The 27398-nt window shown below is 51.4% G+C and overlaps 1 protein-coding gene across 1 annotated transcript in view; it reads right to left on the reverse strand.

Moving 5' to 3' along the window:
- The window catches only part of LOC110297424 (Fc gamma binding protein), a 43970-nt gene that overhangs the window by 4729 nt on the left and 11843 nt on the right, over positions 1-27398 (reverse strand). The window contains exons 3-16 of the mRNA XM_085841986.1: positions 25252-25822; positions 24021-24625; positions 20538-21105; positions 18681-19273; positions 16814-17396; positions 16512-16711; positions 15637-15778; positions 11669-12006; positions 9988-10561; positions 9046-9662; positions 8005-8548; positions 6613-7184; positions 5713-6286; positions 2290-2489 (exon numbers count right to left, since the gene is read on the reverse strand). Coding sequence (XP_085698112.1) covers positions 2290-2489; positions 5713-6286; positions 6613-7184; positions 8005-8548; positions 9046-9662; positions 9988-10561; positions 11669-12006; positions 15637-15778; positions 16512-16711; positions 16814-17396; positions 18681-19273; positions 20538-21105; positions 24021-24625; positions 25252-25822 — 6681 coding nt within the window. The remainder of the gene's footprint in view (positions 1-2289; positions 2490-5712; positions 6287-6612; positions 7185-8004; positions 8549-9045; positions 9663-9987; positions 10562-11668; positions 12007-15636; positions 15779-16511; positions 16712-16813; positions 17397-18680; positions 19274-20537; positions 21106-24020; positions 24626-25251; positions 25823-27398) is intronic.

The raw sequence follows: 27398 nt of genomic DNA on the forward strand, positions 1-27398 counted from the left end.
CTGCAAGAGCTAATTTCATACGCAATTTTGTGTATCCCACACAGTGTGTCCCCACAGTGTACTGGTGGCCACAGCACAGAGGACAGTGTCCTGGGAATGCATTTCTTTGTGTAACAGGCCCCTAAACTTTAACACAACTGATGTCGTGTTAGAGACACCATTCTGACTTTCAGACCCAGCACAGAGGCCCCAATCCTTGCCAAAATGGAAACAAGGACCTAACCCATCAAAGATCTAGTGCACAGCTCCAGGACGGCCCCTAAATGCGCTGACCTCGCCCTTGGCTTTAGCAGCTCTGCTTCTTGCTACTGATGTCTGACAACCAGAATGGGATTTTAGAACATAAAGGATGCCGGGTGGTGGTGGCACACGCCTTTAATCCCAGCACTCGGGAGGCAGAGGCAGGCAGATTTCTGAGTTTGAGGCCAGCCTGGTCTACAAAGTGAGTTCCAGGACAGCTAGGGCTATACAGAGAAACCCTGTCTTGAAAAACCGAAAAAAAAAAAAAAGTTTAGAACATAAAGGACAAAGGGCTGTAAGACTCGGGGCTACCAGTCTTGGCCAAGTTCCCCAGGCAGATGATGGCTGGCAGTAGAGACTTTGTTTTCAGCTTTGAGAGTGTCTGGGTGGTAGTCTCTGGTGGGCTCACCTCACAACACATGGAACCTTCCCCAGTGCCCCTTCCCTGGCCAGCTGCTCCTTCTCGATGCCTAGCAAGGTTCCTCTGCTCCCGCAGCCCCCATCTCTGGTTGTGGGCTCTGTCGACGGCTGTTTTCTAACTACTTTCACTACCTGGTGAGTTCATCAGAGTTTTATGGAAACAAGGAGAGCCTGGTCCTCAGTTGGCCCCTGGCCCAGAGAGAAGTAATTGCTGTAGATGACTTTCCTGGAACAACTGGGGAAATAGGGCTGAAGTCTACAGATTAGATAATAGTGTTGTGTCAACATGACTTTCCTGCTTTTGATAATTGTCATCTGTGTCATATAAATAAATTTCCTTATTTTTAAATGTGAGATTGGGAGGTGCAGGTAGATGGTCAGGGATAGAGTAGAAGGGAAGGGAAGGAGGCCGGCCTGGGATGAGGAGCAGAGCTGCCTGTGAGAGTCCCAGGAGGCTGCGGACCTAACCTACGGGATCCTGGATGGCTCCCAGCAGACAGCGAGACTCAAAGGGAGGAATGAAAGTTTGGCTGTCTTTGCAGTTGGTATGTATTCTCTGTGGTACACATTTTTTTCTGAAAAATTGGAAGAACAGTAAATGCATCTATGTTGTTGGACTGTCGTGAATATAAAGTGAATTAACGTTTCAAACAGACTTATGCACACAAAGATCTTCCAAAAAGCATCAACGAGAATATTAACAATTAAATCCCAAATCACACTGTTGAGTGATTGGTAGTTGAGCCACCCACTGCACTATTGTGAATTCCATTCTTTTGGCTGAATGGGATGCACAGGAAGATGAGGCAGACCCTCACTGGGTACCAGCTGTCCTGAGCACCAGGATGCTGACTCAGCCATTCTGCAGGTGAAGGAGTTCAGAGAGGGCAGGGTAGTGGAGGAATGGCCACACAGCAAAACAGCAATCCCTACTTCCTGGGAGCAGGTGTGCTAAGTGGAAATGTATTTGCAGTGTGACTAGCGCTGTTGAGATGGAGAATTTATCCTGGTTATCTAGGTGGGAAATCCCATGGGCATTCATAAAATCTCCAGGGAGATGTTATATCATACAGAGAAGTGATGGCAGAGATTGGAGTGGTATGGCCCATCCAAGGACTGACTGAGGCCACGAAGGGGATGGGAGAGGCAAGGACTTGATTGTCCTCTTAAGACAATCGAGGGGCTGGAGGGATGGCTCAGCAGTTAAGAGCACTGACTGCTCTTCCAAAGGTCTTGAGTTCAATTCCTGGCAACCACATGGTGGCTTACAACCATCTGTAATGGGATCTAATGCCCTCTTCTGGTGTGTCTGAAGATAGCTACAGTGTACTCATAAACAAAACAAAACAAAACAAAACAAAACAAAACAAAACAAAACAAAACACAACACAACACAACACAATCCAATGTCCCCTTCCATCGCTTTGATGTCAGTGTAGTGACTCTGGTCTTTGACTCCTGGTCTTCAGAACTGCTGGGAACTAAGCTCTCACGTTTGACCTGCTGAGCCTGGGGTGACCAGTACAGCGGCCACTGCTGGAAGCAGGTGTTGGCCCTCTGTGTCCCAGTCCTTGAACAGAAGCCCAGAGCACATCAGCTCTGAATGTCCCTCCAGGGGCCCCCACTCACCGGCATATATTGGCCGTTATGGACGCAGCCGCAGTCCTGGGCAGGAATGCACACACCGTGGGAGAGCAGGAAGTGGTCATCGCACTCACACCCTTCAAAGCAGCGGGTGGTGCAGCCAGTGAGGCCAGAGAGAGCAGCACAGGAGCCCTGGCAGGAGCGGGTGCAGATGGAGTAGTGGCTGTGGGCAGGACACTGGAGAGCTGCGGGGAGGAGGCAAGGTGGGTCATATGTAAGATGTTGGCCACCTGAATTTACTGGATCTCAGGCCTGGGATGAGGGACTGCTGTAACCTGGATGTAGTGCTCCCTCTTCTGTGCTCCCTCTTCTGACCTCTGCACCCCAGAAAAAACCCAGTTGGTTTCCAGCTGCTGAATGTGATGTCTGAGAGGCCTCTGACCTCCTATTCAATGAATAGTTTGTAGAGAGTACCGGGAGACTGTAAAGCCTTTGGTGTCTGTCCTATGTAAGTCACTAGGGTTCCCTCTTGCTCCAGGCCTTTCTCTTACTGATTCCTGGCCAGATGAACACCTTTGCTCTCCGTGTCCCCTCTCCTCTGATCTGTTTCAGCACAAGCCTCACTAACAGGCAAGTCAGCCCCACACAGAAACCTGTGTGATCACAAACCACATCAGAGCTGCCCCCTTCTTCAGATTTCCAGGTATTACTCAGGCCCACGAGGAACTAACAGAGCTAAGGAGATGGGAGCCCTGTGCTGTGACTTCCTGGCTATGTGTCTCATGTGTTTTAAAAACTGGTCTCTGGGAGGTGTTTGGAGAATTGGGCTAACAAAACCTGAGGTGCTGTGAGGGGGGCTTCCTGTGAGTTCTGGTGGGAGCTCGGAACAGAAGGCCAACAAGGTTTCAGATCGTACTTGAGGGGCTTCAAGGGTAAAACAAGACTCTTGGAAACTGGCGTATCGTCCATTGGTGTCGCACCATGCCAACAAGCTTGTCTATATTTTGCCCATGTCCAGAGACGTTTAGGACAAAGGAAGTAACCTCATCAATAGGCCAGAGTACCTGTCAGGGCAGCACAACATTCAGCCCGTAGCATAGTGTTCCTGGCTGGGTTTAGTCAGGTTTATAGTCGGTATCAAGAACAAAATCAGAGCATAAATATTTGACAAACTGTTAGGTTGGTCAGAAAAAGCCCGTGTATTTAGGGCTAAAAAAAGGCATGATCCCTTTCTAAAGGGATCAGAGGTCCCAGAAGAAAGCCAGGTATGTTGCCCTTGGACAACAGGAACCATGATTTGAAGGTGTCTTGAGAATCATCAGGACATAGCTGTCATAGTCTGAAAAGGGGAACTATGGACTTGAAAGGTTTTGTCCCCTTGAGGAAACAGGGCAACTGGGACACCTCCCTCTTACAGGACCTAGATGTTGTTTCCACAGAGTTAATCTCACCATGCTCACCCGTCCAGGCACTCTGAGACCACTGCAGACATGGTCAAGGGAGGCTGATGGCTGACAATTGCTTGAGCTGGTGCCAGACTCTGAACTCGTCTGCATGGAGGTGAGTTTGGGGGGATGTACAGTGTAAGAGTGATGGGTCTCAGTGGCTTCACCCAGATTTCAAGACTATCCCTGAGGGGCCAGGCAAAGTGTATCGGGGATAGGATCATGAATTGTAAGAATGGAGTTAAGAATGCCAGGGAGTTAGAGAAAGCAAGGATGTGGAATGGGGGTGGGGGTGGGGGAACAGCAGGCAAGAACAAGAGACGGAGGCCATGAAGCTTGCAGCTGGCAGGGTGTAGAGGCTAGAGGCTCTTTGCTGCTTACAGTGTGCCAGTATTTCCCCTGCTGGGTTTTGATCTTACATTGGTCCCATCTCTCCCTTATATGTGTCCAGCCTTTCATTTAGTGTAGGAATGTGTACCACATTACACCATTGGGTGCTGGATAATTGTATTTTTATGTTTGCAGAGGCTTACATCAAAGGGTCTTCACTGCATTTTGGGAAACACTTTGGTCTCAGACATTTAAGCAATCTGGGAACTATAAAGGCTTTGAGGACTCTGGGAAAGAAATTGGATGCAATACTTATTATCATGCAGATAGGAGTCCGTTGGGATCAAGGGTGGAATGTAGTGAACTGGAGATGAACACTTTTCCCCAAAGACTCATATGTTGAAGACTTAGTCTCCTTGGTGGTTGAATCATTGGCTGGTACTTGAGTCATGGATGATCTGACTCTACCAATGACTAATTCATGGATGGATACATAGTTTTATGGCATTACTCCAAAAATAATGGATAGTTTTGGAGTTTGGGATTGGTGGTACAAACCAGGTCTGCTAGAATGGGCCTTGCAAGGGGATCTACTGCCTGTTCCTCCCTTCTGTCTCCGTGACTGACTCTGTGGTCACCATCTTCCCTAGCTGCAGTAAAGGGACACATTGCTACAATGTGTCTGATCTCGGACCCCAGAGTTCATTCAGTTACCTTGAACAGAAGTGTCTGAAACCTCCAGGCAACAGAAACACTCAAACACTGTTTCTTTCAAGCCTTTGCCACAGCACAAAACCTAACACACAATGTTGCAGAGGCCACAGGCTCTGAAGAAAAAGGGCTTGCACCATAAACAGCTACAGCTAAAGTGATCATGGTTTGCTGAGAAAGTCAGATAGAGGCTTGAATGGGATGGGGAATCACAGGCAGAAGGCTGAGGCAAGGACAGTGGAAAACCAGGCAAAATGCTAGGCTCTAGCTAAGTAATTCCAGGACGGTGTGGATGTCATCAAATAGGCACTGGGATAGAGGAGAAGAATCAGGTTTGGGATGGGATGTTGGATTCAAACAGATCACAGGGGAAATTACCCAGGAGGCCATGCATGGGTACACAGGCCTGGTACTGAAGAGGAAGCTCAGAGGTGGAGACGGGGTCTACTGCTGTCATTGGGACAGTTGCTATGTTACAGTATGGCCCCGTGTCAAGGTTCTGCTCTCAGGAGACTGGAAGAGAAGTGGCTCTTCCATAAAGCCAGTGTCAGTGGCTACAGCCTTGTCATGTGTCTGAGGGGACCTATTCCTTCCCTGTAATTTGGAAAGAGGTGTGTGGTCCTAGATTAGGGAGGTCTTTTGTCTGTGCCGTGGCATTGTTCTTAGTATGTGAGAAGACATGGAATCTGTGGGAAGGGCCAGGACTCAGGACTCCTGTGGGCTCTCAACCCACCCACCTCCATTTCAGGTCAGTATGGAGAGATCTGGGAACAGCCCTGGGAAAAAGTGAACGTCAGGGCTGGGGAGTATGGACTCTTGACTGGATTCTGAGACCCCAGAGTCAGAAGGAAAGGAGGAAAGCCATAGAGATAGATGCAGAGTGGGCAGGGCTGGAAGAGGCCCTGTTACAGGCAGGGAGTTTTCTTGAGTAGCAGACAGGGAAGGAGGGCCAGGGGTCACCCAAGGGGTCAGAGACACTCACGGCAGACGCTGTCTGTCCTCCAGGGCTTCACTGCTGCCCCAGCTGCCTGACAGGCTGCAGTATAGGTTGCCAGGCTACGGCAGAGATAGGCTTTGTTACCCTTATGGGCACACATGTCATACACGCATTGGCGGAAGTATTCCAAGGGACTCAGAACCTTGTGGCAAGCTGCGAAGGGGCCTTGGGGGTCCCGGATCTTCCCACAGGCATCATTTTTCTCATATGCTTGTGTCTCCTCTGCCAAGCACACTGGGCAGCCTTGGGGCCCGCAGCCTTCTCCACAGCCCAAGGAGGAGCCGGGAGCTCGCCATGCGGTTCCAAAGGCCTCCACGTTGGGGGCCACTGCTCCACTGGGCAGCACAAAGTCATCACTCCAGTTCCCATTGAAGTTCCCACAGAGGCCACAGAGGCGCCCACGGAAGGAACTCGGGATGGACATGAGGATGTGGGCATCGCCATCGAAGAGAACCTTCATCCCCTTGTTTGTCTGCAGAACCATGTTTCTGCCTTCAGCTGTCACACTCACATGGCCAATGGCCACAGGCAGGGCCACGGCTTCACCATCCACAGTCACCTGCGTGGAAGGGTCAGTTAGGATGAGGGTGCCAGCGCCTCAGCTTGAGACAGGCACTCTCAGCTCCTTCAGAGAGCGATGTATCTTCTCGGAGGAGCTAAGTCCCTTTCTGACTAGAATCAGATGTGCTAAACCCCCAGGATGAGGTAGGTCATGACTAGAGTAGACTCTGAGGTGGCTCCTTTACCCACAAACCCAGAACCACCATGGTAGGGCAGTGCTATTCTCAAAGTCTAGAATTCTCCAAGGTCTACCGAGACCCTATAGGGTAAGGCCCAGCTGAGGTCATGTCCCTATAGAACATGGGCAGGGCTGTGTCCACTCACCTGTGGCCCTCGAGCCAGGCCCACAACCTGGCCTGCCACGGTCACCACCACCCGCTGGGGATCTCCAGCTGAGTTCTTTTCGAGCACAATGGAGAACTCCTCATCTCCAGGTTTTGGGTGACAGACGCTGGCCAGGACATAGGAGCAGGAGCCATGAAGATCATACACCCGTCCATCAAGGGTGACATAATGGACACCTCCGTTGGCCAGACAGTGGCCACAGCCAGTGGGATGGCAGGCCTGAACGCCATTCTCTATCCGGCACTCCTCATAGGGCTCACAGTCTGCTCCTTCCTGGCAGGTGACCTGGCCATCAGGCCCGCACTCACAGAGCCGCTCACACTCAGGGCCTGGGTAGAAGGTGGCACCTAACACATAGTAGCGCCCTTGGTAGAGGCAGCCACACTGGCCCACAGGAACACAGGTGTCACCACTGAGCACGAAGCCAGAATCACAGACACAGCCCTCACGGCAGATGGTTTCACAGCCCACAGGGGCAGAGAGGCTTGGGCAACTCACAGGGCAGGAGTCACCACAGAGCTGGTAGTGGCTGTGGGCAGGGCACTGGAGGGCTGTGGAGAGAGAACAAGGAGGAGTCAGGCAGAGGCGATGGTGGGATCAGGAGGGCTTGGGTGTGAGAGCCTGACTGAGGCCTGCTGCCTCTGACTGGGCATGTGACTGGACCTAGAACATATGACAGGGGCACTGGTATGGTCTCCCTGAGGAGAGTGTATCACCCTGAAGAGTACTTCTAAAGCAAGTGACTGTCTGGGGATATGGCCACACACCTATGAGCAGGACAGTCTAGAACTGACCAAGGCTTTACTGATGTGAGTGGGAGGCCAGTCAGCCTGACTGAGGACAGTGCGGGCTTGACTGGAGGACCCACGGGCCTCTCTGACGTGCTCTGTTTCAGGATGCCACTGTGGCAGTGTGTATGTGATTGGGTGACACTGACAGGTTGGACCTGACCCAGCAGATCTGACTGGAGGAGCTGTCCCACCTCTTCTGAGTCAGAAATCTGCTTGGATCTGCTAGGGGAAAGGTCCTGATCCCAGCTGAGCATGTCTGATGTCTGACCTGCATGTGGCAGGCAATGTAAGATCTCCCCAGACACTACTGTGTGGCTATCTCTATTCCAGTGTGGGAGATGGTCCAGGGGCTTGAGGCGTGGCCTCTGACAGGGGTTCCTTACTGAGTAACTGTCACTATCCAAGTCCGTTAGGAAAATGAACCTCCAGAGTGGTCTGCACGCAGGGTTTCTGACTTTGGATGTGCCCTGGGTCCTTCCGTACCCCACTGGAGTTTTTTAGTAGTAGTGCCAAGGTGTATCTCTGTCAGGAGGTGGAGGGGATGCCCTGTCTGTGTGGAGCTACATGGGTCAGTACTCACGACAGAAGTCTGGCTTTCTCCATTCTCCAAGTTGGGCCCCGGCAGCTTGACATGCTGCCACATAGGTGGCTATAGCAGGACAGAGGCCACCTGGATGTCCCTGAACCTGACAGGCGTCCAGCAAGCAAGCCTCGAAGTACTGCGTGGGTGGCACAAGGCTGTGGCAGGGCGCTAGTGGGCCTTCGGGAGCCGTGATAATGCCGCAGGCGTCGGGACCGCGGAAGGGTTCTTGTTCCTCAGGTGTGCAGGGTTTTGGGCAAGGCTCAGGCTGGCACTGGTCACAGCCTGGAGCTCCGCCCACTTTCCAGCCCTCAGGTTTCCCGTCCACTGCAGTCAGGTCATCGCTGGGATTCTTGTTGTAGTTCCCGCACAGGCCACAGAGGGTGCCAGCATAGGCTGCGGGCACGCGCAGGCGCACGAAACTGTCTCCGTCAAAAGCCAGGGAGAGCCCCGAAGCAGTGTTCACTACTACATCTGCTCCACTTATGTAAACACTGAGTTTCTGGTCCAGATGGAAGGGCAGAGCAACGAACTCTCCGTTCACCTGTGGGGCGGAGAGGACGTGAGAGGGGAGTCACTTGAGAGTTTCGCATACGTACCACGGTTTATAAGCTATGGTATCCAAAGTAGGTTACTTCCCCTGCTGTTGTAAAAGTAAAGAGACACGGAGCTATGGACTCCTTTTTGTTTTTGCTTATATTTTGTTTGTTGCCCCTGTAAGAAGGGACAACTATCGTAGCCTGGGATGCTCCAAGTCTCTGCAACTGTTGTACCTCAGTCTCTGACAGCTGAATTAACAGAAGTGGAACACCACCATCAGACCACATCGTTGGCTCTTTGTGCTACCCTTAAGCAGGTACATTTTAACAATCTACCCTACAGAGGAATACTGGAAGGCTGAGCCTGGGGAAACCACTGCCTCCAGCCTTCTTGCTCCCACAGGCTCTAAGCTGAACCAGTCTCATGCTCCCGCCATGCTGGGAAAGATGCTCGGTACACCAGAGACTGGAATGGATTCTGTGGGGCCCACAGCCCACTCACCTGTAGCTTCCTGGGCCATTGGGCACTGAGGGTCAAGCTGAGGCCGTAGATCCACAGAGTGACACTTCGTGTGTAGCTGACAGCCTGGCTGCCCCTGTGCTCATTAGCCACGGTGACATTGAAGTATTCAGTCCCTGTGGGTGGCTCATGGCAGGGTGCACTCAGCAGGTACTCACAGGTGCCTTGGAAGTCAAACCGGTGCCCATCTAGGGTAGTATAATGAGGATCACCCCAGGCTTGGCATTCAGTTATGCTTGTAGGTTGGCAGCCGATCTCTCCAGAGGGCAACAAGGCACACTCCTCACCCAGCCCACAGCTGGCAGGCTTGCAGACCAAGGAGTCACCTCCAGGTCCACAGTGACACCTCTTAGAGCAGGTGGTATCAGCCCAAAACTCGGTGCCTGCTTCATAGTATGTGCCATTGACCCAGCAGCCACAGCCACCATCCAGGGGAACACACTGATCAGCACTCAGGACGAAGCCCTCGTCACACTGGCATCCCTCCACACAGGGCCCGTCACATGCAGCTGGGGCTGTGTGTCGTGCAGGGGGTGGGCAGCTGGCTGGGCAGGGTGGGCCACAGAGCTCATAGTGGCTGTTGTCAGGGCAGGTGATCTCTGTAGATGAAGGAGAGAGAAACCAAGAACAATGTTGAACTGGCCTATGGGGACAGAGTGGGGAGAGACATCAACAGAGACAGAAGGGGACAGAGAGATTTGCAGATCCAGTGACACAGTCAGAGAGGGACGAAGTGACAAAGTAGAGCTGATGGAGTAAAGGGCAGACAGAGAGATGATGAGCTGCAGACACAGACAGACACAGCCAGGAGACAGGGATGAACAGAAACCAGCTGAAAGACTGCAAAGGGTGAGAGTGAAGCCAGCCCAGCCCAACAGAGTCAGTGTCATGTGCCCAGGCCTTGTCCTGCTCCCCACCACTCACCACAACCGGCCTGAGTCCTCCAGTCCTCGATTTTGATGCCAGCAGCTTGACAGGCAGCAGCATAGGCAGCCAGTGCCTGGCACAGTATGTCTTTGCTGCCCCCACCCAGGCAGACGTCCAGCACACAGCCCTTGAAGAAGCTTTCTGGAGGCACATGGGCATGGCAGCTGGTGAAAGGACTCCCTGTGCCAGGAGCCAGAGGTCCACAGAAGCCAGGACCCTCATACTCTTCCACTCGGTCCTCTGGGCATGTGGGACAGGACCCTTGACATTCATGCCAACAAAGAGGGTCCCACCCTGGAACTTGCCAGCTGCCACCCCAGGTAGGTATTGAGGGTGCCATTGTGCCATTAGGGAAGACTTGGTCATTTTGATGGTTTTTGTCCATGTTTCCACAGAGCCCGCACACTGCACCATGGTAGCTGCTGGGCAGTGTGACCTCTACTCTCCAGTTCCAGTCGTAGGTGACCTGAAGTCCAAAGTTAGTCTCCAGCACAGCCTTTGAGCCTCCATTAATCACTGAAATCCGCCCACCAGCCAAGTACACAGGCAAGGCCATGAGAACTCCATTCACCTGGGGAGAGAGGGAGTCCAACAGGGGTCAGGGAGCAGTGCAGGTGGAGCTGTATCCTCTGTTGTCCAGGTTACCTCCCTCCTCCTAAAGCGCTTCCTCCTGACTGTAGGGGTCAGTACCTTACACACCCCATGGCCATCTAATCCAGCCCCTGAGAAACGAACCCTCCTCCTCCATGCCTTTTTGGGTTTTCCTCTAAATTCGCTCTCTTCCTTCTCCTCCAACCCCTCATTCCTCTTAGCCACTCTCTTCCTTTACAAGTCCCTTTCTGTTCTCTGTCTCTTTGCATCTCCTACCCACATTTCTGTTTCTCTTCCTGTCCCTCCCTCTCTGCATCTCTGTTCTATATGTCTCCCTTGACCAGAAGGCTTTGACTCTTTGTCCTGGCTCCAGCCTTTCTCTAAGTCACTGTTTGCCTACACCCTTATTCCATCTACAGAATGTTTGGTTTATGCTTGTCGCTGCCCCCCACCCCAGTTCCTCTGATGTTTTCTGAGCCTGGGCCTCTTGTTCGTTCCCGACTACTGACAGATGCTTGCTTAAGGAGTGGGGCTCTGAGCTGAGCTCTAACTGGTACCACAGTGCTGGGTTGTCGGGCAGAATAGAGGCCCGCCGCGTTCAGTCCCTTGCATGGTGTCACAGACCTCATCAGGAGGGGACCTGAGCTCAGATCTATGTCTATTCTGGCAGTTCTCAACTTATAGGTTTGGGGGTCAAATGACTTTCACAGGGGTCACCTCAGACCATCAGTAAACACATTATGATTCATAACAGCAAACTTACAGCTATGACTCACAAACAAAAGTAATTGTATGGCTTTGGGTAACTGTATCATGAAGAACTGCATTGAAGGGTCACATCATTATGAAGGCTGAGAAACTGGTCTATGTGAAGGAGAACATCATGGGTCTACTCTACTTTAAGCTCTTAGCAGAGGGCTGTGCTTGATTGCCAGGTAAAGGGTGCCCCATTTCCTGCAGCTTTCTCTATGTAGTTTCATGCCTATGTGAAAATGGTGAGTTTCCAGCGCCTCACTGCTGCTTTGAACACCAGGGTTCATTTGGCCCCACGCCCCAGGGTGTTCCAGGACCATCATGCTGAACATACCCGGACTTTGCCGATCTCATTCTTGTGGATGGAAATGTTGGTGTTGAGAGTGGTCACAGTGACCTCTCTCACATAGGACACAGCGGGGCTACCCCGGTTCTCATTCTTGGTTGTGACAGTGAAGGGAGTCAGGCCCTCGGCATCGACCCCAGGACAGAGCGTCCCTGCCAGGAGGTAGTTGCAGGTGCCCTGGAAGTCGAAGCTCCAGCCATCGAAGGAGTTGTAGTGAGGGTCACCCCACAGCCAACACGTGGAATTATAGTTGGGCACACACACGCCCTCACCACCTTGAACTTTGCAGGTCTCCTGTGGCCGGCAGGTGATACCATGGCATGGGTCTGTGAGGAGAGGAGAAAGTACCGTGAGGGGCTGCCCATCACAAGCATGTCTGCTCCTGGCATCTGCCCGTCTGTGCTAGGGATGTCATCTCTGATGGTTGCTGCAGGTGTGACCAGGCCTTAGTGTCTTGACACCTTAGCCCTCATCCCTGGAGTTGCTATGTGTTACATCTGAGAACCCACCACTAGGGGTCCAGAAATTTCGTATCTCATATCTAGGGTCCCCCGTCTAAATCTCTCAGTTTGGATAACCCACATCACAAAATTCAGTCCCTGGGTGTTAATCCAGCCTCAGGAGTCTCTGAAGACTGGTCCCCAGGGACTTTTGTGTTTAAGACCCCTCTAGTGTCACACTCTCTGTGGCTCCAACTCTGTGTCTGGGTGTCCAGCCTTCAACCTTGCTCCTCTTCAAACTTGTTTCCTGTTTGAAATTGGCCTGGAAGCTTTGTCAGCAGAGGGCGCTGGGGAGTCTGCTGGAGGCAGGGGTGCCTGTCCTCATAGCTTGTGCTGCTCTTCTGCCTGCTGCCTGCTGCCTCTGCTTGTACTCTGTGAGTAGAGGCAGGCAGGACCCTGGCTCTCTAGCTAATCAGCTAAACACCCCAGGCGGCTGCTTCCAGCTGAGTTTTACCAACGTCAGTGGGGGTTTCACTCCTTCAAGTCCAACCTGCAGGATCCTGCACTCTCCAGTATGGTCTATGGTGAGGCCTTCTAAGTCCCAGCCTTCCCTCAGCATTGGGGATCAGCTCTAGGCAGGACTCGTGTGAGCACTGTTTCCCTTATCTGAAAGCAGCCAGTCCCCCTTAGAAGGGGCCCTGAGAAGGAAGGAGGTGGACTGTTCACACACACTAACTGCTATCATTTCTGAGGAGTGAGTCGGGGACAGCAGGAAAGCAGCTAGCCACTGAGGTGGGTGAGGGCAGAAACACATGCAAACCTTGGTAGTGAACAGACACAAACTCTGTCTGTCTGTCTGTCTGTCATTGTCTCTGTCTCTCCACAGCCACCATGTGGGTTCTGGGAACTGAACCCAGGTCCTCTGAAAGAACAGCCAACAGCCAGTGCCATGTGAGCCATCTCTCCAGCCCTAACCCTTAATTTTTAATCCCTTTTTTCCTTCTCCCTCCATTTTTTTTTAAATTTCCTGTCTTTGGTCAAATCAGCTTCCCTTTTCTCATCTTTCCCCTTATAGAAGACAGAAACTCTCTCTCTCTCTCTCTCTCTCTCTCTCTCTCTCTCTCTCTCTCTCTCTCTCTCACACACACACACACACACACACACACACACACACACCACACCACCTCATAAAAAATCAACTTAAAATGGATGACAGGCCTTAAGGCCAGTCCCTAGATTTTAAAACTGCTAGAGGACACAGTGAAAACACCAGGACCAGGCACTAACAGCTCAATGAACTCTTCAGGAGACGGTGAAGAGAACTGGTAAAATAAAACTTCACCGGATCAAAAAGCTTCTGCATAGAGAGTGAAGGGACAGGGCACAGAACGGGAGAGAAGTCGTTGTCAGCCATTAATCTGACAGGAGACTAATATCCAGACTACATAAAGAACTCAAAAAAAATTAACACAAGACAGCAAGTAATTTAGCAAGTAGATGGGCAGAAAACAAATTTTTCAAAGGAAGGACATAATCAGAGAGCAAGTGGCCAAAATCCTTGATTTAACTTAAAACGAGAGTTCATGTCAGCCCAGCCAGAATGACCATCATCACGGAAATGAGCAAGTGCTGGTGAGGGCTCTGGGCAAGGAAAGCCTTATCCACGGCTGGGAGGGACGTCAGCTGATGCAGCCCCTGTGGATATCAGTGTGAAGTGCCTGGAGAAACTCAGAGCATCCTATGTGCCTGCTCCACCGCTGGGTATGTGCCCAAAGGCGGCTAAGCAACCACACCACAGAGGTCCCTGCACATCCATGTCTGCTGTTCACTGTTCGAAGTAGCCAAGTGATGGGGTCAGCCTAGGTGCCCATCAGCTGACAGGACAAGACATGCGGCCCACATACACAGAGGAGCCTTACTTAGTCATGAAGAATGTGATCACGCCACTTGCGGGAAAATGGATACGACTGAAGTTCGATGATGCCATCATTATAAAGTTTTCTCTCACACGTGGAAGTTAGGGAAGGAAAAGGACGTGAAACTGGAAAGTCAGGGTCGGGGACAGATAGAGACGTGGAAGAGAAAGGAGACAGTGAGGGGGAGTAAGACAGTAACGAGAGGATGCCTGGAGCGAGATCACAAATGCTCTCCTTTTCTGTAGTTGACCTATGTTAATAAAGCACAGTTCTTAAGAAAAGCAGGGTTGCTGGGCCGTGGTGGTGCATGACTTTGATCCCAGTACTTGGCTGGCAGATTTCTGTGAGTTTAATGCCAGCCTGGTCTACAGATCGAGTTCTAGGACAGCCATGGCTACACAGAAAGAAAGAAAAAAAGGAAAAACGAATAAGCAAACAAACAAAGTGAAAAGAAAAGCACTCCTTTTGCTTGCTGTGAGGGAATCTAGAGCTTTGTGCATGGAAGACAAATATCCCACCACTGGCCTGGACCACCCTCAGACACACAAGTCATTCACTGCCTGGACCACCCTCAGACACACAAGTCATTCACTGCCTGGACCACCCTCAGACACACAAGTCATTCACTGCATGGACCACCCTCAGACACACAAGTCATTCACTGCCTGGACCACCCTCAGACACACAAGTCATTCACTGCCTGGACCACCCTCAGACACACAAGTCATTCACGGCATAGATTAAGCTTTCCCTGTTCAGGTGAAGTTGTGGCATCTCTCTCCTGATAGGACCCCTGCTATGGTGTTTATCACTTCTGCGAGTCTCAGCCCAGCCTCCAGATCCTAGTTCCAACTTTGTTACTCTCCTGGGATTCTCTGCCCCCTCCTCCCCACCCCGCACCTTAGGAAATCAATTCGAGGGAGGCCCCATGTCACAGCTTTAAACTAGTAACCCTAAACAGAACCCCCAGCGATCCTTATCCCCAGTGTGAAAGGTTGTGCTGTGGCCCAGTCCTGCTGTGCTCTAGGAGGCCTCACACTCCGCTTCCCCTGGAAACACACGATCAAGTTCAGTGTCCTTAGTCATCAGGGAAATTAAAACAAGATTTCCCTTTAATGACAAACTGCCCTTTAGTGCTGGTGTCCAAAGCCCCAGATAATCCAATGAGCCAGTGGGCAAGAAGTCATGAGACCAGTTGGCACTTGCTGCAGGTAAAGCTGTCTTGCCTCTCCGTCCCTCCATACACACCGTCTATGGTTGTTTTACATCATAAGGGTTCAGAAGTTCTGTTGAAAGCTCCTTAGCCTGAAAACTGAATTATTGACTATAGGGCCCTTGAGAAAAAAAATTCACCTATCCTGCAGTACTCCAAGGGCCTTTGACCTCCACCATCAAAATCTTGCCCCAGGGTTCCCGCAGCCTTAAAGCCCCTTGACACCCAACCTGCATGATCTCTGCCTTTGGCTCCTAGAATCCCAGCCTAAGGTCTGGCATCTCAATCCACAGCCCTCTGAACCTCTCACCATGAAGCATGTCACCCTCAGCTCCCAGCCCGTGTCCTGTATCCCCCCTACACCAGCCCAGCCACACTGTCCAGCACCTTTGGTGACGCAGGTCAGGATGCCTCCTGAGGGCTCGCACACTTGTCCTGGTTTGCAGCTGTGATCCTGGCACATCATGCCTTTGCCTGGTTGGCACACACAATGCTGCTGGCAGTTTTCAATGAGAACTGACTCCTCTGGCTGTGGGGACAGAGAGCATGCTATCAGTAACCAGAGGTGGAGGCCGATTCCCAGTGTTCCAGGCACAAAGAGGTTGGGGACAGCTCTCAGCAGTGAAATTGAGGCATGGCATGGCTTTGGGGCCCAATTCATTCATTCATTCATTCATTCATTCACCCATTCATTCCAGAATATGTGAGGAATTGCTGTTGCTTAGAGGAGCAGAGTCTAGTAGTCTTTCAGAGCAAACTTTGTGGAGCACATTGCCCAGCGGAACCTGGTTTCACTCTTTCCAAACTGAATGACTGAACATCATTGCTTAGCCTCTTTATGCCTCAGCTTCTTCATTTGTAAATGACAGCTAGTAACAGGAGCAATCTGAGAAAGCAGTCCGGAGTTTATACTATGTATGAGGTAGAGATGGAACCAAAGGGTGACCTCTTCAGTGGTTCACACTGGTTTGCAAAGGAGTAGAGACAGGGCTGGGCTGGGGAGTGATGGGCAGGAGTGTAGTGATTCATTTCAGTGCTCTCAGCATGCGCAGGTTTGAGAATTATCAATGTGTGTATGCGTGTGCGCATGTGCATGTGTGTATGTGTGTGTGCAATATATGTAATAATAAGAGAGGTTCACGGTAAGCAGTGTGCACACATGTTCAAGAGGCTGAACAGAGGAAAAGCTAGAGTGCTAATGATCAGTAGAAGTGGGGTGGGTCTAGGAAGGGGCCCTGGGTTCTGTATGGCTGGGTTCTTACCTCATAGTAGACCCCATTGTGGTAGCAGCCACATTGCTCGATGGGCACGCAGGCTTTGCCGTTGTACAGGAAGCCAGAGTCACATTCACAGCCCTCAGCACACCCTTCTGGGCACTGCTGGGGTGTATTCAGAGCCCAGCAGCCCAGGGAGCAAGTGTCTGCACAGACCTCATAGTGGCTGTGAGGGGGGCACTCCATTGCTGTAAGAAGAGAATGCCCATCAGAGAGCAGGGTGGGGTTGGGGATCCCACCCCTTCTCTGTCCCAACCTCCCTCACCCCTCCTCAATGCCCTGTTACTCACGACAGAAAGTTTCCGTCCTCCATGGCTCCACTTGCCCCCCAGCTGCCTGGCAGGCGCTCACGTAGGCATGGATGATGTTACAGAGAATGCTCTGGTTTCCGCCACCCAGGCAGAGATCAAAGACACAGTCTTGTAAGGGACCCTGGGGGTCTAGCAGCTTGTGGCAGGCAGCCAGTGGCCCTGAGGGGCTGGTGAGCAGCCCGCAGAACTGTTCCCCATGATATTTGTCCTGCAGCTCGGGGCTGCACTCGGTGTCACAGTCATCTCCTGTGCAGGGAGGCACTGGTGCGCAAGGGGAGTCGGGCACAGCTTCCTCCCAGGAGTTACCAAAGTCACTGGGGTCTGTTGTCTGAGAGCCGTCGGGCTTCTGGAAGTCGTCCTGGGGGTCCCCGTTGTAATCCCCGCACAGACCACACATCTGCTTGTAGTAGTTGCCTGGGATGGTGACCCGAACATAGTACACAAGGTCAAAGGCCACACGCAGGCCAAAGTCGGTTTCAATCACGACGTCGGACCCGTGCTGGGAGACTCGGATCTTGCCTCCATCCAGCACCACAGGCAGCTTCATGTCCACACCATTCACCTGTGAGGCAGGGAATGACAGGCTTCAGAGGGCTTGCTTTGAGGCAGTCTGTCACTAAGTGTTCCTACCTGACACTGAAATCCTGTGTGACCTCACTTCTGTAGGCCCTAGCTCCCATATTTGTAAAATATGTATAATAGCAGTGCCTTATAGTTGGGTTTAATGGTGGTTTACAAAAGGTAAATAAATCTCCCTCGGAAGCTGGTGAGAGGGGCCAGCGTTAAGAGAATATTTACTGCTGTATCAGAGGACCAGAGGTCAGACCCTAGCTCCCACACCCAGCTGCTCACAAACTCCTGTAACTCCAATTCTCTGTCCTCTGTGGTTACCCACATGTACATATGCAGACACACAGAGGCATGAATAAATAAAATAAAATAATAATAAAAAGATGAGTCTACCCAGAACCTCAGGAAGTATTTTTGAAGAAAGGTCATAGCAGATGTAATTAGAGTTACGGTCTTGAAGTGAGATAATCATATATCAGACAGGACTCCAAAGCCAATGGCCAGTGTCTTCAGGTGAGATGAGAAGAAAAGAGAGGGAGAGGGAAGGAAACGAGGGCTGGAGAGATGGCTCAGCAGTTAAGAGCACTGACTGCTCTTTCAGAGGTCATGAGTTCAATTCCCAGCAACCATATGGTGGCTCACAACCATCTGTAATTGGATCTGATGCCCTCTTCTGGTGTGACTAAAGACAGCTACAGTGTAGTCACATACATTAAATAAATAAATAAATAAATAAATAAATAAATAAATAAATAAATATTAAAAGGGAAGGAAGGAAGGAAGGAAGGAAGGAAGGAAGGAAGGAAGGAAGGAAGGAAGGAAACTTCAACTCCACGGGGCTAAAAGGACTGTGTCTGTGCCAGCAGTCTAGGTGCAGTGTTAAAAACCTGTAGCTGCTTTGTTGTAGTTAAGGGGATAATGGCATCACAGATTGCCCCCTTCTTCGAACCTTTCCCATCTCTGAACTTTCCACTGTGTGATTATACCACATCCTGTCTATGGTGAGAGCAGGGAGGTGCCTGGGACAGACCCTATGTGGGGTGCGGGACGGTTGTGTACATGAAGAGAGAAGGATGGAGAGCTTCAGTGGGGACAGTCAGTAGTGTGTGACAGTAGTGTGTGACAGAAGAGTCAGAGCCATGGACAGTTCCCGGCCTCCTTGCTTTCTCCCAATATGTCCTCTGATTGGACCCCTGTTTCACACGTTCCTGCAGACTCTGCCTGCTCTCTATGCATCATACACATGGCCCTCCCCTCGAGGAGCCTCTGCTCTCACCTTGACCTTCCATTGATTCTGCTCCAGGCGCAGGGTGTAGTTGGCCACCAGGACGGTGATCACCTTGGTCACACTGACTTTCCCATTACCCCAGGCCTCATTCTCCTGCAGGACAGTGAACTGGTGAAGACCAGGCCGGTTTCCACAGGTTTGCGCTAGCACGTACACACAGGTGCCCATGAAGTCAAAGCGGCGGCCGTCAAAGGTGATGTAATGAGGGTCTCCTGATGCCTGACAGGTAGTAGTGCCCACAGCCACACACCCCAGGACTCCATTGGATGGTTGGCAGGCCTCCTGTGGGCCACAAGATGAGGGCTCGCAGGAAACCAGGCCACCTTCCTCACAGTGGCAAAGAGAATCGCATCCAGGTCCAGGATAGAAGGTTTCTCCTGGTGCGTGATAGGCACCCTGGTGTACACAGCCGCAGGAGGCCAGAGGCACACAAGACTCACCACTGAGGGCAAAGCCCTCATTACAAACACAGCCCTCTCGGCATTCTGAGCCACAGCCTCCTTGCACTGGCAGGTCTCCACAGGACAGTGGGCATCCGTAGGAACATTGCTCATAGTGGCTGTTAGGTGGGCAGGTCAGTGCTGCAGAGAGAGGGCCACCAAGATCATTAGCTCTTTCAAAGGGTCACAGTGGATCCCCTGTACACTTCAGTCTCTCATACACACATGCTGAGTCATCGACAAGAGGTCTGTGTGCTCGGTGGCACCAGGAGATCATCTCCCATCACATTTAATTGGATTTGTCAATTAATATTTGATTCTCACACCACTCAAATTTGTGATTATCTCTGTGTATTCAAGTTGGACATAAACTGCATGCAATGCATGTTTTAAACACGCACACACATGTACATGTGAGTAATCTATGCAGTGTGCCTGCAGATGTTGTCTTTCCTCTCCACCTTCTGCCCTCCTGCACACCCATCTCCTGCTTCTGGGTTTTCTTTTTACTCAGAACCTCTGATAGTCAAGAAAAGCATTCCACCATTTCCCAGCAGTAGCATTCATACACACACAGAGACACAGACACAGACACAGACACAGACACAGACACAGACACACACAGACACACACAGACAGACTCTCTCTCTCTCTCTCTCTCTAATAGCAGTTTTAAATAGTACCATGTTAATCTTTGTAGAACCTGACTGATGGACATAAAAGGTCCACTGTCCTGTGCTTTTCCCACAAGCAAAGAGATTCTTAAAAGTCCAAGATGCCACTTGCTGGAAGTTTCAGCGTTTGCAATTATCTATACTCAAGATGGAGCAGCTGGAGGTGCCCATTCCACTCAGAGTTCAAGCCCTCAAGAGGAAAATGGCAGCTCCCTTCAGGACAGGGAGCCTAGCACTATTATTTACATTTGTGTTCCCTCTGAAAAAGCTAGTAAAGCCGTTTGTTCCTGTATGAAAATATGCATTACAGGGCACACTCGACTGAAGTTTAAAACTCGGGAGATGGGCAGATGGCTTTCCAAATCTCTGTGAAAGGCAAGCAAAATTTCTTCCCAACCCTTCCTGCACCCACATCTGCAGCAAAGAGCTGTGTGTGGGTAAAGTGGCCAGATAGGACCAAGGACAGCTGCAGAGGGGTCCGGACTCCCTCTCAACACAGCACTGCCAAGTCTCTCAGTCAACAATGTCACTGCACACTGCTGCCTCTGACTTCCTAGCTATCTTGAGAGCAGGCATGAAACTGCAAGTTGGTACCTTCAGTCTCCTCAGCTTTTCCAGGGCACAAGCACAGGCCATTCCTCACTAGGCATCATAAGGATTAAATGATGCTACTTGTATGTTAAAGAACAAACATCAGACTCAACCCCAGGGATGCTATTCTTGGTACTTACGGCAAAGTTTCCCGCTCCTCCAGGGATGCACAGTGCCCCCGGCAGCCTGGCATGCAGCAGCATAGGCTGCCAATGCATCACACAGTGGCCCAGACTGACCAGGCAGCAGGCAGAGGTCATAGACACAGTCACGTATGGCACCCTGGGGGTTCAGCAACTTGTGACACTCCCGGAATGGACCCTCGGGATCAGCAAGGATTCCACACTCCTTTTTGCCTTCAACTTGCTGGGTCACAAGGGAGTCCAATTGGGGACAGTCACCAGGTTCAGTTGCTCCACACCCAGGTATTATCTCTTCTTGCCAGCTGTTCCCAAAGTCCAATACATTGGAAGCTTGGCCTCCACCCTTCAGAGCCAGGTCGTCATCTGGGTTCCCATTGAAGTTCCCACAGAGCCCACACACAGCTTTAGCATAGCTGCTGGGCACCTTGGCAGTCACATGAGCATCCCAATTGTAGGTAACAGTCAAGCCAAAGTCTGTGCTCACGATAGCATCATTGCCTTGGCGGTGCACCTGAATCTTCCCACCTGCAGCCTGGAAGGGCAGGTACTGAAGGACGCCATCTATCTGCGGAGAGATGCGGGAAGAACAACAGGTCAGTCAGGGTTTTCATGTTTTTACTCAGCTGGCTCTGCCCCCCACCCCTCCTTGGTTCCACCTCAGGACTTCATGATGGCTGTTCCCTCTGTCTACCACGCCACCCATCACCCCTTACTCTTGAAACTCTAACCCAAATCTCTGACTGCTACTTCTCAAAGCCTACCTCACCTGTCTCCCTGGAACTTATTTTAGTGTGTTCGCACAGACTGTACTGCCTCTGGTTAACCCTTTCTGGAACAGTGCTCCCCACCCCCACCCTGCTCCCTGCTCTCTGTGTTTCAATGCCAGGCTTGAGCCAAACCTCTCAGCTCAGCCTCAGAAGACCCAGATGATCTGAGTCCCACTGGTCCCTATTCAATCTCCCAGCTCAGCCCTACCCCTTCATCCCAGCCATACAAGCCACACACATGCTTGAACTCAGAGCTCAGACTTGGGGCTCTTTTCCTTGCTGTACCCCTGCTTACGACACTCTCACTCACCCCCACACCCCAGTTCTGCATCCACAGCTGCCAATGTCTCCTTCACATCCTGTGTGAAAGCAAGATTCTCTACCCACTTGGCCCTACCCATGCCCAGCTTTCTGACCCACAATTCCGCCTGCTTCTGCACGCCACCTCCCGGCGTGGACCTCCCAGCGCGACTGGCTATTCTCGTCACCTGGGTGCTGTTCTATCTTCTTCAAGACTACCCAGCCTCCGGCTTCATGTTTGCAGTTCCCTCTGCCCCGAGGAGGTCATTGTTTACCTGGTGGCCTCTTCATTGTTCTCCAGGCCTCATCGGAATCCAAACGCTTGGTTATCGTTAGCCCCTGCCTAGGCTCTTTGGTCACCGCCTCTGGTTCTCTCACTCATGCCCACCAGCGCCCTTGCTGAGTCTCACCCCTCAAGCTAATTCCTTACACATGCTGTCCCGTTCTCCTGGAACTCCTTTCTGTCGGTTCCCTGTCTGACTTTGGGACAAGTGACAGACTATAAAAAATTCCTGCAGGCTAGAGACATAGCTCAGGAGTTAGCAGCATGAACTGCTTCTGCAGAGGACACGAGGACTGAGTTAAATTCTCAGGATCCATGGAGGGCAGCACATTGCCTGTGAGCCCAGACCACAGGGATCCCAGACCTCTGGGCCCCTCTGGGACTTTTGTTCACAGCCCATGCGGCCCTCCCCCAGTTAAAATAATAATATAATATATTCATTTACTCTTTTGGTTTTTTGAGACAGGGTTTCTCTTAGTAGCCTTGGCTGTCTTGGAACACACTTTTTAGACCAGGCTAGCCTCACTTTTTAGATCAGGCTAGCCTCAAAGTCACAAATAACTGCCTGCCTCTGCCTTCCAAGTGCTGGGATTAAAGGCAAGTGTCACCACCGCCAGTTGTTTAAAAAAATGGTTTTTGTTTGTTTTGTTTTTTTCAAAGTATGAACTCCAGAGCAAAACAGCTGGGTTCCAGATTCTAACTCTCCAGCACCTCAGACTCACTAAGGTCCTCTGGGTGCACATAACTGTGAGCCTCAGTGGCTGGCTCAACCTCTCCACTTCAGTCTTGTCAGGCAAAGATGAGTGAACTTTCCTTCCTTGCTGTGGAGAGGAGGAGGTGGGTGAGCGTGTGCTGTCCATTCAGGTATTGAGCTATTAGTATACAGGCCTCGGGCAAATGTCTTTTCAGATAAGTGAGAAAACAAATACCTATTAATAATTATTCCCTCTCCTTATCTGGAGCTCTGTACCAAACTCTTGCTGGTGAGCAACATTTTCTTCACTTTGGGGGCCATGTGTGAGAGGTGCACAGGATCGGGAGCACAGAAAGTTCTCTTGGTCTCCCGTTTCCAACGTGTACATCCCACTCCCTAGGGGAGAGGCCAAACTCCACCTGCTCCCCAGACTTCTTTGTTATAAGAAGGGGATATTGTGTGAATATCCGACTGCTCCCTTTCCCAGTTTTACCTTTGGATTCTACAGAGAAAACGAATGCTTTTCTACTCTCAGTAGGGCTGGGCCCTTCGGAAGACCACCTGGGCACCTGTAAGCCTTGCTCCATCTTGCTCCTCATCCCAGAGGCCGGATGAGGATCTGTGTCATCCTTAACATGCACACCCAGCTGGATACTGACATTTCATATGTCACGTTGCTCTGTGAAGCGTCATCTTCCAGAAAATGCGTAAGCCTACAACTCTAAAGTTTCACAAGACAGTAGCTGCTAACCTCTACTGTGCACTCCATGGGCGCCACAGCATCTTGTTTGTTTGTTTGTTTTGTTTCTGTTTCTGTTTGGTTTCTGTTTCTGTTTGTTTCTGTTTTCTGTTTCTGTTTGTTTCTGTTTCTGTTTCTGTTTCTGTTTCTGTTTCTGTTTCTGTTTCTGTTTCTGTTTCTGTTTCTGTTTCTGTTTCTGTTTCTGTTTCTTCTGTTCTTTCTGTTTCTGTTTGTTTTTGTTTGAGACAGGGTTTCTCTGTGTAGCCCTGGCTGTCCTGGAACTCACTTTGTAGACCAGGCTAGCCTTGAACTCAGAAATCTGCCTGCTTCTGCCTCCAAAGTGCTGGGATTAAAGGCATGAACCACCCCTACCATGGCATCTTTTAAAGGCCAGGCAGGCATAAATTCATCCAAATTCCACAGCCACCCAACCATGAGCTGCCGCTGCTTCCGCTGCTGCTGCCCTAGTATGAAACATCTTACTATGTCCTTCCTTCCTCAGAGCAAAATGCAAAGGCTAGAGACAAGTCAGAGCTGAGAAGAGAGTGTACTGCCTGGGCTCCTGTGCCCCTCCTTTAACCACAAGTTTGTTTGTTTGTTTTGTTTTGTTTTTTAAAAAATAAGCCCGTTCCACTCCAACTATAGTCTTTCAGGAGATTCACACCCTCCCCCTGGTTCCCTGCCCTGTGGAACTTACCAGCACTCTTCCAGGATTCTCCCTTCGCACAGCCACTTCTACCCCGTGGGCCACCACGCGCACAGCTCTTGTGTAGCTCACGGTCTGACTGCCTCGGTGTTCATTTTCCACCAGCACCTTAAAGGCAGGCAGTGCAGCATTCTGGCCGCATGAGCCCACCAGCAGGTATGTGCAGGTACCCATAAAGTCAAAGCGCTTTCCATCGAAGCTCACATAGTGCGGGTCTCCAGATGCCTGGCAGCTGGCGAAATTGTCTGGGTAGCAACCCAGGAGGCCATTCTGCACATTGCAGCGCTCACCACTAGGGCATCCTGTTGTGTCCCTGCAGGTCACCTGCTGAGTGGCTCCATCACAGGTGCAGCGGCGGCGGCATTGGTCATCATCAAACACTTCCTGACCCGGGGCCAGTGGGCGACCCTGGTAGATGCACCCACAGGATGAGACAGGCACACAATCACCGCCACTGGCCACGAAGCCTGGAAGGCACACGCAGCCCTCCACGCAAGGGCGCGAAGAGCAGTTGGTCGGTGCGGCTTCCGAGTTGCAGGAGGGTGGGCAGGCAGGGCTGCAAGGATCATAGCAGCTGTTGGCTGGACAGGACATGGCTGAGGAAGGACAGAAGTTGTGTCAGGCCAGGGTGGGAGGCCCACACCCCTCAGTTAATGGCACTCCTACCTTCTTGATGCTTAGGTCCCAATGCCCCCTCCAGCCGGGACAACCCTAGACAACCAACCAGGCAGTGGGCAAATCCTGAGACTTTCACCTACCAAGCCCATGCAGAATCTGTCTCCACAGCCCAGGAACTACAGCAGCCTCCTGCTTGGCTCTTTGCTCCACTGCACCAAATGTGCTCCTCACAGTACCCAACAGACTGCAAACGCAGGCTCAGACCAGGTACCTCACCCCCCACCTCCTGTGGCTCCGTCTCACTGGGGGGGGGCGCGATAGGGGGAAACAGAGTCTTCCCAAGGCCCAGGGGTTCCCCTCATCATCTCCTTGTTCCCATCTCTCTCAACCCCTACCCATTTGTCTATGCCTTCCCTATCATAACCTCCAGTCACTCTGAACGCTCCCTTTCCAGCGCTATGTCTGTCTCTAACTTTGGCAAAGCTTGGATGTCTTGGCCCACCTGTGTCTCTGTCACTGTCCAACATCAGGCTGAATCACAAACATGATTCAGATATTGGGCAAATGCCCCTCATCGTGGGCTCTCATCCTGGGTGCTACTTACGGCAGCTGGCTGGTAATCTCCAGTTCTCAAGGGTGACACCCAGTTCTACACAGGCCTGGGCATAGGCGCTAAGGCTCCGGCACAGGCTGAGTCGCTCCCCTCCAGTGACACACAGGTCAAACACACAATCATCTAGGAAAGGCTTGGGGTCCAGGAATTCATGGCAAGCAGAAAAGGGGCCTGTGGACAGAGTTAGCATGCCACAGAGACGGTCTCCCTTGTAGTGTTGGGTCTGGCCTGGGGTGCAGGAGGGACAAGAGTTGTGGCAGCCATCATCACACAGGTAGTCCCCATCATCCAGCTTCCAGCTATTTGCAAATTCCAAGGCATTGGGAGCCTGGTCCAAGTCAGGCGTGAGGAAGTCATCGGCAGGGTCTCCGTTATAGTTGCCGCACAGCCCGCACACTTGGTCTTGGAAGCGCTTGGGCAGGCTCAGGGTCAGCTGGCCATCCCAGTCATAGGTGACCACCAGCCCAAAGTCCATCTCTATCACACCTCGTGTTCCACTCTGGTGCACACGCAGGCGACCCTCACTCAGAGAGGCAGGGAGGCGGGAGCGCTGATTGTCAATCTGCAGAGAGGTGACAGTGGTCAGACTCCTGTGTGATCTCTCCTTCTGATCTTCATCTCCTTTACTGAAATCCCCAGCTCTAGCCACACAGGGTCCTTCCTTCCTTTGTCACCAGCTGAGCCTAGGGATGCTTGCTCTTGCACTTCCAGTGGCCTGATGTGTTCTTCCCCAAGATGTGCATGAAGACCCCCGCCCCCCAACAATGTCTGCTAAGGTGTCACTGGCTCAGTGAGGCTGTCCCTGGTCACCCTTCCAGTAGCTCTTTCCTGTTGTCCCTCCTCCTCTACTTCCCAGTTCCCACAGCTCCTAGCCCTCTCCCACAGTTATCTCCAGTGCCTCTGACAGTGGCTGGCAGAACGGCAAGCTCATTACAAGCGTGAAGCCAGTGTGAGGAAGGAACCTGGCAGGGTTGATGGCAGCTAGGGGCAGCTTCAGGGAGCCAGTGAAACGGTGGGACTCATGTTCATGACACAAGCGAGCAAGCAAGAGTCAGGAGGTTGTGGGCAAAACAAGTCAAGACTTGCAAGCACCAAAACAAGTCTCCCAGAGGGCTGCCAGCTCATTAAACCATTACTGTAGTATGTCAATCAGCACAGTAAAATTCCTGCCCAGGGGCAGCCTTAACTCAAACACTGGCACATTCTGAGCTGTGTAGAAAATGGCCACGTTCCTGAACGCCTCCTCCTTTTCTATGCAGCCAGCAGTCCGCTGACACTCTTTTCGGGAACACACCCTCACTTTCCCTCACTTTGGAGGTATCTCATCTCTGCCTTACTCTAGCCTGTGAGTTAGCCTGCACAAACTCGTTGTGTTCTGGCCCTGTGCAGGGAGAGCACTAGAGACAAAGCATTGGAACAGCATCTGCCAGCAATGCAAGCTGAGAAGGGAGTCAGGACCGGGATGGAGGAGGCACTGGCAGAGGCCTTGGGGCCGGATGAGAAGCCTTGAGAACAGGCCATACTGAATTCTGCCAGTTAAGGAAGGCTCCCCAGAGAAGGGACAGTTGGGTCAAGCCTGGGAGGACTGATAAGAGTCCCAGATACTCTAAAGGAGATAGAAGGCAAGTGTGAGACCACCGGGGGAAACTGGGTGAACCCTGTCTCAAAGTAAAACAGAGAGCTGCAATGTAGCTCTCAGCAGTACAGTGCTCAGCATTGGGAAGGGATTGAGATCAAAAGTAACATTTTAAAAAAAGATAATATTAAACAGAAGTACTGTTAAACTACTCACAGAGGTAGTTTCTTGTGTGGAGGAGAAAAAAAAGATCATGATGTCATATTCACAAATGGTCATGTTTTATCTTACACCCTTTCACGAAGTTCTTTGTGCATCTCTATACTCATTATATAGACGAGGCTGGCATCAGCCTCACAGAGGTACCTGCCTTTGATTCCCAAATGCTGAGAAGAACAACTAATCTAAGTGGGGAGAAGAGATCAAGACTGTGGTGGCCAAGAGAGACTGCATGAAGACTGGGAAGTTGCTGTAGGGAAGGGTCTTAAGTGATCAAGAAAATCTCCATCTTGAGAAGAGAGGTGTCCACCCCGCCCAGGGGGGCTTTGCTGGAGCATCCGGG

The sequence above is a fragment of the Mus caroli genome, unplaced genomic scaffold (assembly GCF_978045245.1).
Source record: "Mus caroli unplaced genomic scaffold, Mus_caroli_1 scaffold_8, whole genome shotgun sequence".
In the NCBI taxonomy this organism is placed as follows: Eukaryota; Metazoa; Chordata; class Mammalia; order Rodentia; family Muridae; genus Mus; species Mus caroli.